This window comes from Babylonia areolata, chromosome 11 (genome assembly GCF_041734735.1).
Source record: "Babylonia areolata isolate BAREFJ2019XMU chromosome 11, ASM4173473v1, whole genome shotgun sequence".
NCBI classification, from domain to species: domain Eukaryota; kingdom Metazoa; phylum Mollusca; class Gastropoda; order Neogastropoda; family Buccinidae; genus Babylonia; species Babylonia areolata.
The window spans coordinates 14,067,742-14,085,241 of record NC_134886.1 but is presented as its reverse complement, the minus strand read 5'-3'; the positions used below and the strand labels follow the sequence as shown (position 1 = coordinate 14,085,241).

Sequence of the window (17,500 nt, the reverse complement as noted above, 5' to 3'; positions counted from 1 at the left end):
AAAGACAATGATAATCTGATTGAATTTTATATTAAAAACAGAGAGAGACAGACAGACAGAAAGAGACAGAGACACAGAGAGAGACAGACAGAGACACACACACACAGGGACACAGACAGAGACAGACAGAGACACACACACAGAGAGAAAGAGAGACAGAGAGGCAAAGAAAGATAATCTGATTGAATTTTAGATTAAAAACAGAGAGAGAGAGAGACAGAGACAGAGACAATGATAATATGATTGAAATTTTGATTAAAAACAGAGACAGACAGACAGACAGACAGAGGCAGAGACAATGATTATCTGATTGAAATTTAGATTAAAAACAGAGACAGACAGACAGACAGACAGACAGACAGAGACAGAGACAATGATAATCTAATTGAAATTTAGATTAAAAACACAGAGAGAGAGAGACAGAGACAGAGACAACGATAATCTGATTGAAATTCAGATTAAAAACAGAGAGAGAGAGAGAGAGAGAGAGAGAGAGAGAGAGAGAGAGAGAGAGAGATCAAAGGAACTTTACAAACAGGGAAAACAACAATGCTGAACATTGTGATCAGAGAAAAACACGGAGATAAGAAATTTTAGCTTGTCGTCAGACGAAGTAAAAAAAACAATTAAAAAAAATATATAAAAAAAACCCACAAGCAAGCAAAAAAAAACTTACATGTAAAAAGAACTCTGATTTAATTACGTTGATATTAAAAGAAATTCGCAATGTCATGTCTTTTTCCGTAATTTCCCCTGTTGTCGTTTTTGATTTTGTTTCGTTGATGTCATTGCACAGGAATTTTGATATCTCTGTTTCATATGGCAATTTCCAAGAGATTCAGATCACAATTTGCCTTCGGAAATAATCATAATCTTTATGAAAATGTAAAAGATTATATAGCTATCATTTTACTTTTTAATGTAATATTGTTAGAGATAGAATTAGACTTTTAACCATTGGCAAGCAGCCAACATAAAAGAAGCGATTGAGTACGTAGCCTTCAAACGAAGACTAACGGAACACCTAAGTAACATATATATTATCTAAATCACGAAAAGCGTATCTCTCTCCACTGACCTTTGAGTAATGCTTCTTGCTCCATTCTGGAATAGTCCACTCCGTTCTGAGTTGGTTCGACAGGCATAGTATTTGGTTGGGAATACATGGCTGATATACCGTTCATCATTATCCTATCGATAATCAAAACAACCTATCAAGCATAGCCGATGATGATCAATCAAATGCTTCTTGATAGTCAACGCTTTGGCGAAAACTCGTGATGGTCTGGAACCAATGGCAGTGTGACGGATAGTGGAGCTGTTGACGGTGTGGCCCCGAGCTGTGTCAGATGACCGTGGTGTGACTGTGAAACAGGCTTGGTCCCGCCCTCTTCAGGGTCTGATCCAGACCTCTTGTCTTAACCAACCACCTTCCTCATCGTCTCCACGCCCCCCACCCCCCTCTCTTTCCCCTCTCTATTCTCTTTACGTCTGTTTCGGCCTCCCCCCCCCTCCGCCCTCCTCCTTCCTTCTTTCTGCACCCCCTCCGTCCCCAGTACCCCCCACCCCCCAGTGCCCCCCCCACCCCCTCCCACACACACAGACACACACCTCCTTTCCACCTTCATCTCCGTCTGTGGCTCTGTTATACCTTAATTGAAACCCCCCCCCAAAGTGCTAGTTTGGGCACACCACGTATCACCGCTCCCTCTCTTATCATCGCCCCATCCCCACCGCCCCTCGCCCCCCCCCCCCCCCACCGCCACTACTATCCTCTCTCCCTTCCATCATCCATCCTTCTCTACCTTTTCCGTCCATCCTCTCAGCTTTGCTTCCTTCAACGGAAATCTCTACCTTGGAAAGCTCGCTTGCCAATCTTCAAGAAGAAAATATCTTTCCATGACAGTCTGACCAATCCTCGCAGCTCCCCCCCCCTCCCCACCCCCCCTGTCCACCCCCTGTTCTCTAACTATATAGCCCTAGCACCTTGCAAACACCCCCTTCTTCTTCTCCCAGTCTTCAAACCGCACCCCCTGCACTGCCCCCATCCAGCGTTTCCACTCTGCTCCCTTTCCGAGGTGCGTCAAACAGCGTCTTCCTCACGTCTCTAGTCAGTGAAACCACCTGTTCTTCTTTCGGGGTTACCTATCAGCTTACACCCCCACGGCGTCAGATGAGCTTTCGGGGATTCAAGACGGCACTCCGTAATTCGGACCATCCACAGTGCCATGGTCTGTATCCTACCTTCGGCGCCTGGCTCGTGCCGTCTGTCGGCTGTATACAGCATGTTGTGGATTACACGTATACACGCTGTATTGCCAGTTTGCTTGGCCTTCAGTTTGTGAAGCATGTTGCCTATCTTACGTGGAGCCAGGCATCTTGATTGACAGGGACAGTTTCAGTTTGTTAGTCTTTTCATTTGAAAGTTCCAGAGGAGTTCTCTCTGTCTCCGTGCCTGTCTCCACCCCCATCCTCTCTCCCTTTCTTACAAGCGTGCCCATCCTTTTTGTTGTTTTTCTTTTTTACTTAGCTGGCTTTTTTCCGCTCGAATAAGGTTGTGGACTTTTCCGGATATTGTGGCTCATTAATTTTCTGAAACCCTGAGAACTGGGGCTTTTCTCCCCTACAAAGATATCCCTACATATATGTGCATCAATTTATCTATCAGTCTACATATCTATGCTTATATATATATATATATATATATCTGTAGCGAAGAAATAACGACACAGAAAAAGAACAAAACAATAACAGGGCGCGTGCGCACACACACACACATATTATTCTCTCTCTCTCTCTCTCTCTCTCTCTCTCTCTCTCTATATATATATATATATATATATATATGTGTGTGTGTGTGTGTGTGTGTGTATGTGTGTGTGTGTGTGTGTGTGTGTGTGTGTACATATGTGGATTCTCTGGGATTAATATACTTGTGATGAAAGATACAAATTATTACCGATTGACGGTTTTGAAGCCTCAGGATCGTGACTGTAAGTAGATTGACCAACTAACCTGCACTGACACTGTATGCAACACTTTTTGTGAAATCAACAATAGAGGACAAACGCATTTCGTTAAAACAATATGCTTTTGTGAGACATATAGGTATACACTGAACGGCTAGTTAAAGCAGCTGTCCATTATATATATATATATATATATATATATATATATATATATATATATATATATATATGCATGTATGTATGTTTGTATATATGTATGTATGTGTTAGGTAGGCAGGCAGGAAGGTGGGTAGGTATGAATTTAATGTATATGTTCTGTAGATTATTTTCTATCAATCTATTTATTTCCATATTTATTAAATTATTCACGATTTCTTTTTACATTTATATACTTGTTTATTATTCCTTTATTATTTTATCCATTCACTTATCGATTTTACTTTATTAATTGATCATTACCTTATTGATATATTTGTTTGCTAAGTTGTTTAATCGTCGTATTTCTTCATTCTATTTTTATTAATTTTGAAGTGAATACGACGTGATTCTTTCAAAATCTTCAGTTGTCTTAACTCTTTCTACTATAATGCGTTTCTACTAAAATGTGTTTCTATCTAACACTGAGGGACGCATTTTTCTCTAACTTATTTATTGTGTGTTGAATGAGGAGCATGTTAGCACACGCAGAGTCAACAGTTCACTGTCTATGTCACCTTGTGAAGACAATGAAATCAATCAGAAGAAAGACTTCACTGGCTGTCTCCCTTTGGGCGGCCTCTTTCTATTTCTTTTTCCTCTCCCTCTCTCTCTGTCTCTCTCCATCTCTCTCTCTCTCTCCTCCCCTACCCCGCCCCCTTCAAACATATGCATGCGCACGTACGTATGCATGCGTGCACATGTATACACGCAGTTTCTCTTACATACATATGCTTTTCAACCCCAAAGCCCCCTGTCCTCTTCCTGACAGTCTACCCCCACCTTCCACCCCCAACTCCCCCCCCCCCACATCCCGCCTCCCTTCCCACCTCCCCCATCACGTGAAGTGACCCCACAGGAAGACAGTGAACTCTGTCATTTGATATCCCACTGGATGAAAAGAGTAATATGTAAATCAGCTCATAGATAATGAGCTTCTTCGGTGAAACAATGCTGGGTTGAAGCTCAGCAAAACGTGATGGAATCTTTTTTAAACACACACACACACACACGCGCGCGCGCGCACACACACACACACACACACACACACACACACACACACACACACACACACACACACACACACACACACACACACACACACACACGCACACACACAAGAAGACAGACAAGCGTGAGATAGGCAGAGGGAAGGGAGAGAGAAAGAGAGACAGGCAGACAAACTGGCTGACAATCAAAGATCGAGACAGAGACAGCATGAGACAAAGAATCACATGACCTTTCTTCTTTGTCAAGAGAATAATCATACGGATTGCATGATGCCATTACTTCAGAGTGATAATAATAACGATACTTATAACATTACTACTACTACTAGTAGTAATAATGATAATAATAATAATAATAATAATAACAACCATTGTATTTATTCAGAGCTAAACCTTGTAGCGAAACAAATCAAAGCGCTTCACACGAAGCGTGACTGTGTACCAAAGGGGTGAAAGGGGTGTGGAAACAAGGCCAGGGGAACGCCTGACGGAAGGGGAAGCTATGCAGGAGCTGTTTTACTCTGTCCGTCGCCTTCTTTGTTGTTTGTGCAGTGACGGTGATGACATTACGAGTGTGAGCAATCTCAAAATTTATTTTATGGTACGTAAACCGATAAATTACGAATATGTTTGTTAACTATTCAGGGGAAAAAAAAACACGGATTTTTTCTCTCTTTTTTTTTATTTATTTTTTTTAACGAAAATGTTTGAATTCGTCAACGTGATTTTAACAACAACCAAAACGCTAAGATATGATTTGAGTGAAACTGAAATCATACTGAAGGTGTAAAATTCATTAAACAAAACGTAAACAAAATGCAATAAGTTAACAGATCACCAACGTTTACATAGAACTCGTAGAGTAGCCTATATTTCCCCCATCCCAAAAACAACAACAAAACATAATGACAAAATACAATTCAGCTGTTGAAGCTGGTATTGATATATGAAATCTGCGTGTGATTACAAAGACCACGTTCTCTCCCTCTCTCTCTCTCTCTCTCTCTCTCTCTCTCTCTCTCTGTCCGCCTGTCTGTCTCTGTCTCTTCCTCTCACTCTGTATCCCCCCCCCCCCCCCCCCCCCCCACCCCCCCCCCCCCCCCTCCTGTCTCTCTCTGTCCCTCTCTCACTGTGTCTCTGTGAGCCAGTCTGACACCCAGGCTGGGGGTCAGTTATCAGAGGTGACTCGTGGCGATCGCGTGCCCAATCTCCCATAGCACCCCCTCCACCCCTCCACCCCATCTCCTTCAACCTCCATCTGTAGTCCCTCCACCATCTCCAGCCATCCCTCCAGCCTATCTCCGCTCCGTTCCGCCAATTAACATAGTTGCTATTCAACCCCAGGTCTTCAAACAGGAGAGGCAGAGTGGCAAACAGTGACCAACGCATCTGAAAAAAAAAAGTGTAACCTTCTCCCACGCCCAACTGCTATTTGGTTTTCAAGGCCCTGCCCAGTGCTGTGTGTGTACTGAAGTCAGGTATCTGCTGCCTTGGAATTTCCTTTTGTAAAGCACATTGCTGTGTAGCGTATATGGATTAGTCCGCTCTCCTTGAGGCCTCCTCCGATACAAAATATCTCTGATTCTTTTCTGTGATTATAATTGCACATCTGCAAAGTTCACAACTTACACACGACACTCCCATTCCACAATATCTTCTTCAAAAAGTATGGATCGGTATGCAAAAAAAAAGGTAAAATAAGTTTGATAATAAAATGGATAAATAAAAGAAACAAAAAATAAACAAACTGTTAATATAATGCAAAAAATAATAATAATAAAAAAAATAATAAAAATAATAATAATAATATACACTGTAATGGAAGAAATGGATAAATTATTACGTTTAAAGCGTTTCCAAACTGTCAGTTATTTTATAATAATGATAATAATAATGACGACGACAACAACACGAACAATAACAACAAGAACAATTATTATCATCATTATTATGATTGTTATTATTATTGTTTTGTTGTAATTCTTCTTCTGTTTCTTCTTGCTGTTTCTGTTGTTGTTTTCAATATCATTATTCCTAACTTGTTTAATCAGTAATAAATTGGCTACTATGTGGAATGATTGTTTATTTTCATATGAAGTGCACGGGGCTTGGGTGGCCTATGGTGGCCCTATTGACCAAAATATTCACACCTTGTATCAAATAAGGAATGAGGAGAGAGAGAGAGAGGGTGGGGGGGGGGGGGCACGGAGGGGGGGCGTCTGTGTGAAAATGTTAACTAAGTATTGAGACAATAAAACATGCAGACAATACATATCAGGTTATCAATTTTAGACTACAGACAGACAGAGACACGAAGAGGGAGAGAGACAGAGACAGAGAGAGGGGGAAGGAAAGGGAAGAAGAGAATAGAAAGAGAGAGTACGCCACTAGTACTTTATCTCCGATGAACTAACGGAATCTTCTCACACGCCAGTGCCTCTCCTGCCGTCAAATCAAAGTTAGGGGCGTACATCAAATAACTGCCGGCCTTTCAGGCCACCTTGGCGCACGCACTTTACCGCCCAGCCCACAAATTAACACGGACATTAGCCAGAGATCCGCACAGACCCCTCCACAAGTCGTTGTCAATCGCCCACTGTCAGGAACATTCGGAGCACCGTGTTTAAAGCAGGGGACTACATCGGGAAAGCTCTAACCAGCAGATTATTTACTGAGGTTGCCGGCACTTCCTCTCTGTGTCTGTCGCAGCCAGTGTATCACAGTGAAGGATTTTCCAGGAGGCACCAGGCAGGAACTCTCTTCTCGCGGACATGTGTCAGCTTTTGAAGACGGTACCAGTTCTGTGAGAGGCAACATGGTCTGGACTCAAAGACTTGGACAGTACAGGATGAAAACTGCACCTGGAATGAAAGACTGGGAAGTACAGTATGAACGATGCACTGACTGGGACTCTGTTAAATCAGTGCAGTAGAAAAGAAGGAACTATTATCTGTGTGATGTCCTTATTCACATGTCAACAGTTAGGTATGTCTTGGATATTCTCTTCAGAGTATTATGAGATTTGAAAGATTAACCTGTATTTAGTGTTTTATTTGCTTTGCACGTGATTATTTTTTACTGTGCTGATTTCTTTCTTGTTTAAAAAGAAACACATCCCTCATCGACAACAACTGCGCGACGTAATGTGTCCAGTTATGAGAAATAACAAAAGCAAAACAAAAACTAAACCTCACAGTTTCGGTCTGAGGCAAGCGCCGAACAGGGTTACTTTGAAATTATAATTATGCAAGTTATTTGTACAGGAGCAAATATTGCTGTGCTCATTTCAGTTTTCGCTGATGCAAAATTCCTTCCCGTTCATTTCAACAGCATATAGATCTCATTATGCCTTCCATCACTTCCTCTCTCTTTCCATCTCCTCTTCCATCTCTCTCTCTCTCTCTCTCTCTCTCTCTCTCTCTCTCTCTCTCTCTCTCTCTCTCTCTAACTGACCTATTGAACGACTCGTTAATTGAGCAGTATTACACAATTCTGAGTTGGCGATCCTTTGCGAATTTATCCTTTTCGTGATAACTGATGCGTAACAAAACAGAACAACAACAACAAAAACAACAAAACTGTCAATGTCCAAGCGACAATTAGGCTTTCGAGGTTGATTGTACATACAACCTGTTTCACCACTATCAATCAGCATCATCGTCGTGCGTTGTCAACTTCATCATCGCAATGACAGCCACACAATCAATTAACTAATTGCTGTGCCGAGCTGTGGGGGAATTCGTGGAAGCAGAAATTCCTTGATCGAAACCGGAAGGTGTAAACAGTTGAGAAGAAATTAAAATATAAATGTATCCCAGTTGGACCGCTGTCATAATAACGTGAGTTCATTCCAACAGATTGTTACTTTCCACTGTTTTCAGCCCTGAAACCATTCAGATTCCAGAATGGTCTTATGCTAAACATTATCCCCACAAAAATAGATTAAAAAATAATAATAATAAATGCATGCAAAATAACAAGGTCAAAGAGAGAAAGATACAACACAAAGCGCACCACTTGCACCTTCCTATAATGATAACACTCTTTACCGTTAATCTCATCATTATCATTATTTCCAGTTTCAAAAGAAGAGCGAGAACACGAAGACTGTGTGAATGGCTTGACTTTTTCTGTCTTAAATTCAGGTTACTTTTTGTCTAAGTCTCTCTCTGCCCCTTTCAATGTGTCTCTGTCTCTCTCTGCCCCTTTCAATGTGTCTCTGTCTCTCTCTGCCCTTTCAATCTAAGTCTCTCTCTGCCCCTTTCAATGTGTCTCTGTCTCTCTCTGCCCCTTTCAATGTGTCTCTGTCTCTCTCTGCCCCTTTCAATGTGTCTCTGTCTCTCTCTGCCCCTTTCAATGTGTCTCTGTCTCTCTCTGCCCTTTCAATCTAAGTCTCTCTCTGCCCCTTTCAATGTGTCTCCGTCTCTCTCTTTGTCTGTCTCTCTCTGTCTCTCGTTCTCCAGTTCAGATTAGGAAATGAGCTGAGAACTATAAACATGTACAAACACCTTGGTATATTTCTGTCAACAGAATGAAGTTTAGCACACACTATGTCTGACCTTGCAGAAAGGATCAAGAAAGGAAAGACAGCAATCATGAAGATGTTGTGGTTGATTGGTGAGCATTCGCCAGCAATCCCCTTTAAAAAAAATAATTAAAATTTTTTTTTTAAAAAGCTCTTTGATCGCCAAATACAGCCAATCGTGACCTATGGGGCTCAAAGATGGGGGCTGACACAAAACCAAGATCAAACTGGAGGAGTCCACTTTTTGCTTTGAAAAAAAAAACACCCAAAAACCCCCAAAAAAACAAAAAAAACAACAAAAACCAACAAACGAACAACGGGCGTAAATAAAAAATCAGCAAAACAATATACGGGGAAATGGGAAGATATCCTTTATAATTATATTGCAGCACATCAAAATGCATGAATTCTGGTACGAATTGTGCAAATGGAAAACAGTAGATATCCCAAGAAAGCTTATGATAAATTGATGTGCTTCTGAACCTGCAGAACCAGAATTATATGACTTGGGCATGATCAGTCAGAAATATTGTGTACAAATCTGGTTTTGAAGAAGTTTGGGAATCTCATGGGGTTGGTAACCCGGAAATCTTCCTAGCAGCTTTCAAACAGAGACTTTTCGACTGTCTTAAACAAGATTGGCGTTCTAGTTTAAAGGCACATACATTCCACTAATTATACGCCTCTTAGAAGCATTCTTTTTCACTTGGTTGTCATTTACCCCAAATTGCCAACAACAAAGAACGCAACGTTTTCTCCAGATTCAGGATTGGAATGTCTCCAGTGAATTGTCATTTTTTACAGTACAAATGTGATGTGAACAGAAACGTGAACTGATCTTTTTGTGTCAATGTCCCAGAAACAGAACTTTTGTTAACTTGCCATAAATACGAAACCATCCATGTTCAAACTTGCATTGCTGTTTGCAAATATGAACGAAAGAACTGTTTATAAACCGTCTCATTTTGTATTTTCAATCCGTTTTAAAAAGTTTGCTCCTTTTTGAGAATAATCAAAGAGAAGATTTATTTTTTTTAATTAGATATTTATTGCACTCCCTATTTGTGAAGGGTACAAATGTTGATTTTTGTTGGATACCATCCCACACTGGATTCCTTTATATACCAAGCAGACAGGGCAGCAAAAAGGGGAGCAAAGAATCATACAGATAGTATAAAAGTATAATTATTGCCCATTGTCATACAAGGAAATAAGCAATATACTAGAAAGAGACTTTTATAGGTGCTTGAATTCAAGTATAAAACCTCGTCAGTTAACTCTCTCAGACTTTGGTCCGATTCACAGACCAATTCTGAGCTTAGCTCTCAGACTATTATCAAATTCATTACGGACCAAGTATTGTTCTAATGTCAAGTGCATATGCTTTAGTAACCTGGCAATTAAGCATATAATTTTTGACTGTAGCTTGATGAAGCCTTATGTACACGAAAGTGTGTCTTCACAAGTGACTGAGAACGTTGATGTTTTTGACTTTTTGCATTCATTATCAGCTGTTTCGCTTGTCAGTTTAACGACTTCTCTTTTACGAAGTCCTTTAAGTAATTTCCTGTAATTGTATTTAGATTTTTTTTCAAATTTCACCCTCATTTCACCCTCATTTGCCCAGTTTCCCCCAACCTTCCATTCATTCACATCTCCCACCCCATCTAACCGATAATACTCAAATGTATTCATAAATACTTTAAAACAATGTCTTCAGTCACCGATATGTGTGACGGGACATTAAACAAAATTCCTCCTCCTTGTATTCAAAGCTTTAAAGATAAAACAGAATGTGTGAAAGCGATTCCACGTCGACAATTGTGTATAAAATTGTAGTATTTTCCTATGCTCACTCAATTGTATGGGCGAAGGACCTGACAGTTATACCATCCTGCGTTCTGCGTCTTTCTCTTTCTCTCTGTCTCTCTCTATGTCTCTCTCTCCCTCTCTGTCTCTCTCTCTGTCTCTCTCTCTGTCTCTCCCTCTATGTCTCTCCCCCTCTCTCTCTCCATGTCTCTCTCTCCCTCTATGTCTCTCCCCATCCTCTCTCTCCATGTCTCTCTCTCCATGTTCTCTCTCTCCCTCTATGTCTCTCCCCCTCTCTCTTCCCATGTCTCTCTCTCCCTCCTAGTCTCTCCCCCTCTCTCTCTCCATGCTCTCTCTCTCCATGTCTCTCTCTCCCCTCTATGTCTCTCCCCCTCTCTCCCTCCATGTCTCCCTCTCTCTCCATGTCTCTCTCTCCCTACTGTCCCCCTCTCCCCCTCTCTCTCTCCATGTCTCTCTCTCCATGTCTCTCTCTCCCCATGTCCTCCAGTCTCTCTCTCATGTCTCTCTCTCCCTCTATGTCTCTCCCCCTCTCTCCTCCATGTCTCTCTCTATCCATGTCTCTCTCTCCCTCTATGTCTCTCCCCCTCTCTCTCTCCATGTCTCTCTCTCCATGTCTCTCTCTCCCTCTATGTCTCTCCCTCTATGTCTCTCTCTCCATGTCTCTCTCTCCCTCTATGTCTCTCTCTCCCTCTATGTCTCTCCCCCTCTCTCTCTCCATGTCTCTCTCTCCATGTCTCTCTCTCCCTCTATGTCTCTCTCTCCCTCTATGTCTATCTCTCTCTCTGTCTCTCTCTCCCTCTATGTCTGTCTCTCTCTCTGTCTCTCTCTCCCTCTATGTCTCTCTCTCCCTCTATGTCTATCTCTCTCCCTCTATGTCTCTCTCTCCCTCTATGTCTATCTCTCTCTCTGTCTCTCTCTCACGTCTTTCCCGACCCTTTCTATTTCTTTACACCACAGAAGAAATCCTTCTTTCCTGTGTAGTGAGTTGTTCACTTGGGGGCGGCCTGAAAGTGCTGTGTGTAGTAAAGTGCTTTCTGATTCACCTCATTTATTCAGCTGAACGTCAAAGCGCTCGCGCGGACAAACAGGTCTGCTTCTCGCTTTTGTCCCCGTCGGCAATGGGTTAAGACCATTTCTATCAAGTCAGGTATAAAGCCTAACTCGATGACTGGAGGAGCTATCTTATTCACTCTGCAGGGGTATGTGCCTTTTTTCCGGGCCGGCTGTCGCTGTTTTGTCCGAAACGTACAGGAACACGGGGAGATGGAGGAGGGGGGGCGAGGGGGGAGGGAGGGGGGAGGGAGTCTACACTCTGGTGAATTGTGGTTGTGGCGTGTGCATCCGTGTGTATGTCTCTGTGTGTCCGTTTGTTGCTGGGGGTGTGTTTTTTTTTGGGTTTTTTGGTGTGTTTTTTTTTGGGGGGGGGTTGTCTTTTTTTTTTTTTTAAACAATTTTCACAAAAAAATCTTTCTTTCTTTTTTTTCAGGGAGAAAGATGGATTGGGGAGGAAGGCGGGTTGTGGGTGAAGGAAAGAGGGTGGGAGCCGGTGACAGGGTACGGAGTGGCGGGGTGGGGGGGTGGATGAAGATGGGGATATCTTTTAGTTGGTTTTTTTTTAAGAGGGTGTGTTTCGTGTGTGTGTGTGTGTGTGTGTGTGTGTGTGTGTGTGTGTGAAGTTTTTGTGGGAATTATTTTCAGCGTGACGCTGCATTCTGTTTCTGTGTCATCAGTGTTTCTGTGTTTGTTTATTTGTCTGCTTGTTTCTGTCGATGTATCTGTCTCGGCCACTGCCGACCCCGACCCCCACCCCCAGCCCCGCCCCTCTCTCTCTCTCTCTCTCGTTCTCTCTATCTCGTCGGATTTGTGTATGTGTGTGTGTGTGTGTACACACACATACACACACACACACATACACAAATCCGACGAGATAGAGATATTCAGGCACAGAAAAAGAGATACACATGCAGACGGAGCGAAGCGAATAAGGTTTCACTGATACATGTTCAGGCACCAACACAACGAGATGAAAGACGATTAAAAAAGAAAGAAAAAAAAAGAGCACCCCCACCCCACCCCCATAAAACAACAACTAACAAAAATAAATAACAAAAAACCATGCTTTTTCTTTCTTCCGTGACTATCACCGGGTGGAGCCATTGTCGACAGATGAACGACAGACAGACACACAGGCAGACAGACACAGAGAGAGACACACAGAGAGAGACATAGTACATACATACAGACACAGACAGACAGAGGCAGACAGACAGATCTATTAGTTCAGAGACAGACAGAAAGACACTGAGAGGTATACGGGGTGTAGACACAGAGTCAGAGAGAAAGACAGAGACAGACAGACAGGGTCAGAGAGAAAGACAGAGACAGAAAGAGACACACGAGACATAGAGAAAGGCGGAGACAGAGACAGAGACAAAGAGAGAGACATAGAGACAGTGACACGGAGAGAGAGTCAGATACACAAAGACTGAGACAGACAGCAAGAAGACACAGAAACACAGACAGACAGATACAGACTGACTGACACACAGACAGACAGACACTTAAGTTGTTTATTTCCCAACACCGGCATGTTTCAGCCACCCAGATTCCGCGGGTCACGTACACCGTTTTCATGACATGACTCCTGCACACACACACACACGCACACACACAACACACGAGAGAGAGAGAGAGAGAGAGAGAGAGAGAGAGAGAGAGAGAGATTGAGAGGGGGGGGGGGGGGGGGGACTGATGCAAGGAATCGCCAATACCGTGTTAGCCACGCTCCAGTTTGGCCCGAAAAGCTAGCACGAGTTTCTACCCACCCACATCCCTCTCCCCTGCCCCACCCCCGACCTTTGCTTCTGTGCATATCTTAACCCGGGCCGCTGATTGGTCATGCTCCCTTGTCCGCATAATGTCGGGAACGAACGAGTTGGTTTCGAATGACAGGTTGTTTAGCTGATGCTCTTTTTAAGCCTGCTGGAGATGTAGGCCTGTAATGGACGGAACCAGTTCATTGTTAAGGATAAAGACTGCACGGATACACTGTATCATTACGTTACTAGTTTGTCTTGTGGGTAGAATGCAATGATTATATTGTGGAAGTAGACGTACAGAATGCTTTTTATAAACGAAGACAGGTGCCTCGAGTCCTAAGACATGAGACGGCTACTTAAAAGCTACTAACACACACACACACACACACGTGTGGCAAAAAGTAAAGCACCATTAATTGTGAACTTGCACAGCTGTCCTCCTGGGTCTTGGGGAACTGATGCTGCACGTGGGGAAAACAGCCGTGAACACGGTCAGTGTAATAAGCATCACTCACAGTCAAAGGTGCTTTCTTGCACGTGCACTTACAACTTTTTAGGAGAAATCACATACATGGTTTATAAATCACTGACTAGTTTTGACTGAAACATTGATTTTTCAAGGTGTTCATGGTGCACGTGTGTGTTCAGACAGGCCAGTGACAGACCACACGCAGCCTGCAGTACACAAATCATCTCTTGATTTTTTGACATTTGATGAAAACGGGCCTGCTGTATAAATGGTCCTAAGTTGGGTATGAAGTCTTCAGTTCAGAGATTGTCCTCCCCCCGCATCCTCCCATTTTTTTCCCTTTTTTTTCCAGTAAAACTTTTGACAACGGCAGCAACTCTCGGCTATCGGTTAAAATAAAAAATAATTGAAAATCAAACCACTCATTCAAATAAAGAATTTCTCAAATAGCAATGGAAGGAGGTTCCACATTTCTTTTTAAAACGTTGCATCTTTTCCTTGTTCACAAGATCTGATGGATGTATTTTCATCTTAACCTGAAAAAAAAAGAATATAAATGCAGATCTACATGAAACGAAATTCTGACTGAGTGTGGTCCTGCAACTGCTTTCTTTTCAAGTTTGACATCATATGTCACACTGTCTCGCTCCATGCCCACAAAGTGGCCACATGGCTGATTCGTTAAACTCTTTGTCATTGTCATTGTCATTGTCCATGCCCAAAATATGTTTCCTCTTACAATCGATGGTCAAGTCGAAAACCGACGAATTGCCAACAAGTTTGAAAGAGGCTTTAGGGCGCGCTGGGCTTGGTAACAAGTCTGATTACATGTCCTATATTTTGTCTTCAATGCGATGTTTCTGATTTGCGGGAACGTAGTAGTTGGTTTCAGCTAATGTCTCCGATGAAATCGGTTTTGCGATTCCACTGTATACACACTGCCATAATTAATTGATATTTCAATCAATTTAGCGGCGGTAATTTTCCCAAGATTGAACGAAAAGATTCAGATTTGTGACAGTATTCCGCATTTGACAACTTTTGTGAGATGTATGTAATACCAACTCTACTTACTCCAGCGCAATATTGAAATAATTAGATTATGACAAAAGTGACTGATTGCCGGTGTGACGTCCCAGAATGACCCCATCCTCAAATCAACACCATTGAGGTTTTTTTCTGGGATAGGCCTGAAATGACTCCAGCATGCAGTTCGCCTGGGACGACTTAACCCTTGTCCTGAAATAACTCCCATTCCTTATATTAAAAGAAAATTTATGTAAAATCATTCAAAGTATAATTTAGTATATTGCCGGCGGGAAATTGGTGGAGTTAATTTGGGGCAGCCAAAAAACACTGGCGCGGCGCGAAGTAAAAGAGCATGCGCAGATGGGAATCCCCGGGATTTTTTTTTTTTTTTTTTTTTTTTTTTAAGACCACGGGTTAGCTGCCTGAGTGCACTTTGTGTGTCTTGAACACGAAGATAACCTAGCCTTCAAGGCAAACTGTAACCGCGGGTCTCTGCCTTCAGGCAAAATGATTTTTGTCTTGAATACAGCCCCAGGTGAATCACAGCCCTGCCTGGGGTCATTTTCAGGCGCCACACCGGAAGCGTGATTGATAACTACATCACGCTTGCCAGCAGTCAGTCAGTCACTTAAATGTAATGAAATATTGTTATACATGAGTCTGTACAAGTGTCAGTGGTTCTTACTTCTAAAAGTAGTCAAAACACCAGAACTTTCGAGCATTTGCAAAAAATAAATAAATGAAGATTCATACACAAATATAGATTTTTTGAGAGGGGCAAAAAGGAGGACAACTATTTTCTTTTGGGTTTATTCACAATTTTTTCTTGTTCTTTAATATACCCCTGTGGGCTGCTTTTCATGGAGTGGTGCCAACAAGTCCAGGATTTATCTTGATATTGTGTGTGTGTGTGTGTGTGTGTGTGTGTGTGTGTGTGTGTGTGTGTGTGTGTGTGATCGGCTACGCAGTTTATTCAAGAAATCAAATAGCTGGCTGGTTTTGTCTTATTTCCGAACATCATTTTATTAGTTTAATGGGCCGAAAACAATTTTGTGCCATTTAGCGAAATTAAGGTGAATGCTACAAGCAATAGGCATCATGCAGATTATTTTGTTGGCATCGTTTTATATTTTGAAGCTTCCATTACTCAGTTCATGTGCGCTGATGCGTTAAATGACACAATCCTAATTTCCAGCTGTTTGCCGTTATTCTTCTGTTGTTAATAGTTAATATAGATAAGCCGACCGCAAAGGGTGATATGTAAGCTGCGAACACTTCATACTTAGCACATGAATAATTGAAAAACGACAACACACGCATACACACACAAATTCATCTTCGTTGAGCCAAGACTCCGTCAGAACTTGACAAGCAAACAACAAACACATGAACAAAGAAATAGATGAATATATCAATGTCTTTTTTTGTGTTTTTGTTTGTTCGTTTGTATTAAGAACGGAAATAAAGCACGATCTGATTTTGTTTCAGCACCAAAACCCAGTGTATGCCTTTGGCGTTGATCACCCCGTCCATTTTAACGTGAGGCGATTATACAAAGAGAACCCCCCCACCCACCCCCCTAACCTCCCCCCACCTCCCCCCAAAAACAAACAAACAAAAAACAAAACAAAACAAACAAACAAAATTTAAACACACACACACACACACACGTTTCTTTATATTTTTCTATACTGGCGATGGATTATGATGAGATGATGAGGCATTTTTAATTTTCTGTTGTCTCTTCCTTCATTACTTTCTGCCTTAATCGGCCCATTCTTTTTTTTTCGGAAGTTATATCTTTTACTGGAGTTACTAATGATAATTTTGGTCATTTTTGTTTATTTAGTCATTCATTTATTCCTTCCTGCATTCCTTCATTTGTTTACTTATTCATCTAAATAATTCATTCATTTATTATTTCATCCATTCGCTCATTCGTTCATTTATTTTAGCGCTCGAGAAATATGAAGAGAGTGTATTTGTATTTCTCTTTTTTTTGTCACCACAGATTTCTCTGTGTGAAATTCGGGCTGCTGTCCCCCTTTTTTTTTAGTTTTTCCTATCTAAGTGGATTTTTCTACTGAGTTTTACCAGGGACAACCCTTTTGTTGCCGTGGGTTCTTTTACGTGCGCTAAGTACATGCTGCACACGGGACCTCGGTTTATCGTCACATTCGAATGACAAGCGTCCAGACCACCACTCAACGTCTAGTGGAGGGGGAGAAAATATCGGCGGCTGAGCCGTAATTCGAACCAGCACGCTCAGATTCTTTCGCTTCCTACGCGGACGCGTTACCTCTCGGCCATCACTCCAGATGATCAGAAGGCATGTGTACAAGCAGCAAACACACACACACACACACACAAACAAGCAAACAAACAAACATACAAACAAAGTGAGTGATATCCAAGAAAAGATTCTATTTTTAACACACAGGTGGCAGCTGGAGGGGAGTGAGAGGGTGGAGGGAGGGGGGAGGGAGGGGGAGGGGTGTGTGTTTTCTTCAATAGTCTCGAGAGGTGAATCTACTTGTGCGAAATTTTAATTTCAACAGGTAAATATCAGCACCAAAACGTTTGTAAAATAAATAAAACTTCCATGCTTAGCAAAAGAAGTTCTTGTTTGAACAAAATAATGATAATAATGACTG

At 42.0% G+C, this 17,500-nt stretch overlaps 1 protein-coding gene across 5 annotated transcripts in view; it reads right to left on the bottom strand.

Moving 5' to 3' along the window:
* The window catches only part of LOC143287555 (paired box protein Pax-7-like), an 81,729-nt gene that overhangs the window by 43,088 nt on the left and 21,141 nt on the right, over positions 1-17,500 (bottom strand). For 2 of the 5 annotated variants that reach the window (XM_076595640.1, XM_076595642.1), the window contains exon 1: positions 1,079-1,384. The exons of 2 other annotated variants lie outside the window; for them this stretch is intronic. In XM_076595640.1, the coding sequence (XP_076451755.1) occupies positions 1,079-1,187 (109 nt within the window). In that variant the 5' untranslated portion in view covers positions 1,188-1,384. Of the gene's footprint in view, positions 1-1,078; positions 1,385-17,500 lie in introns of those variants that run through there. One more of the 5 variants, XM_076595641.1, reaches the window with a different exon arrangement.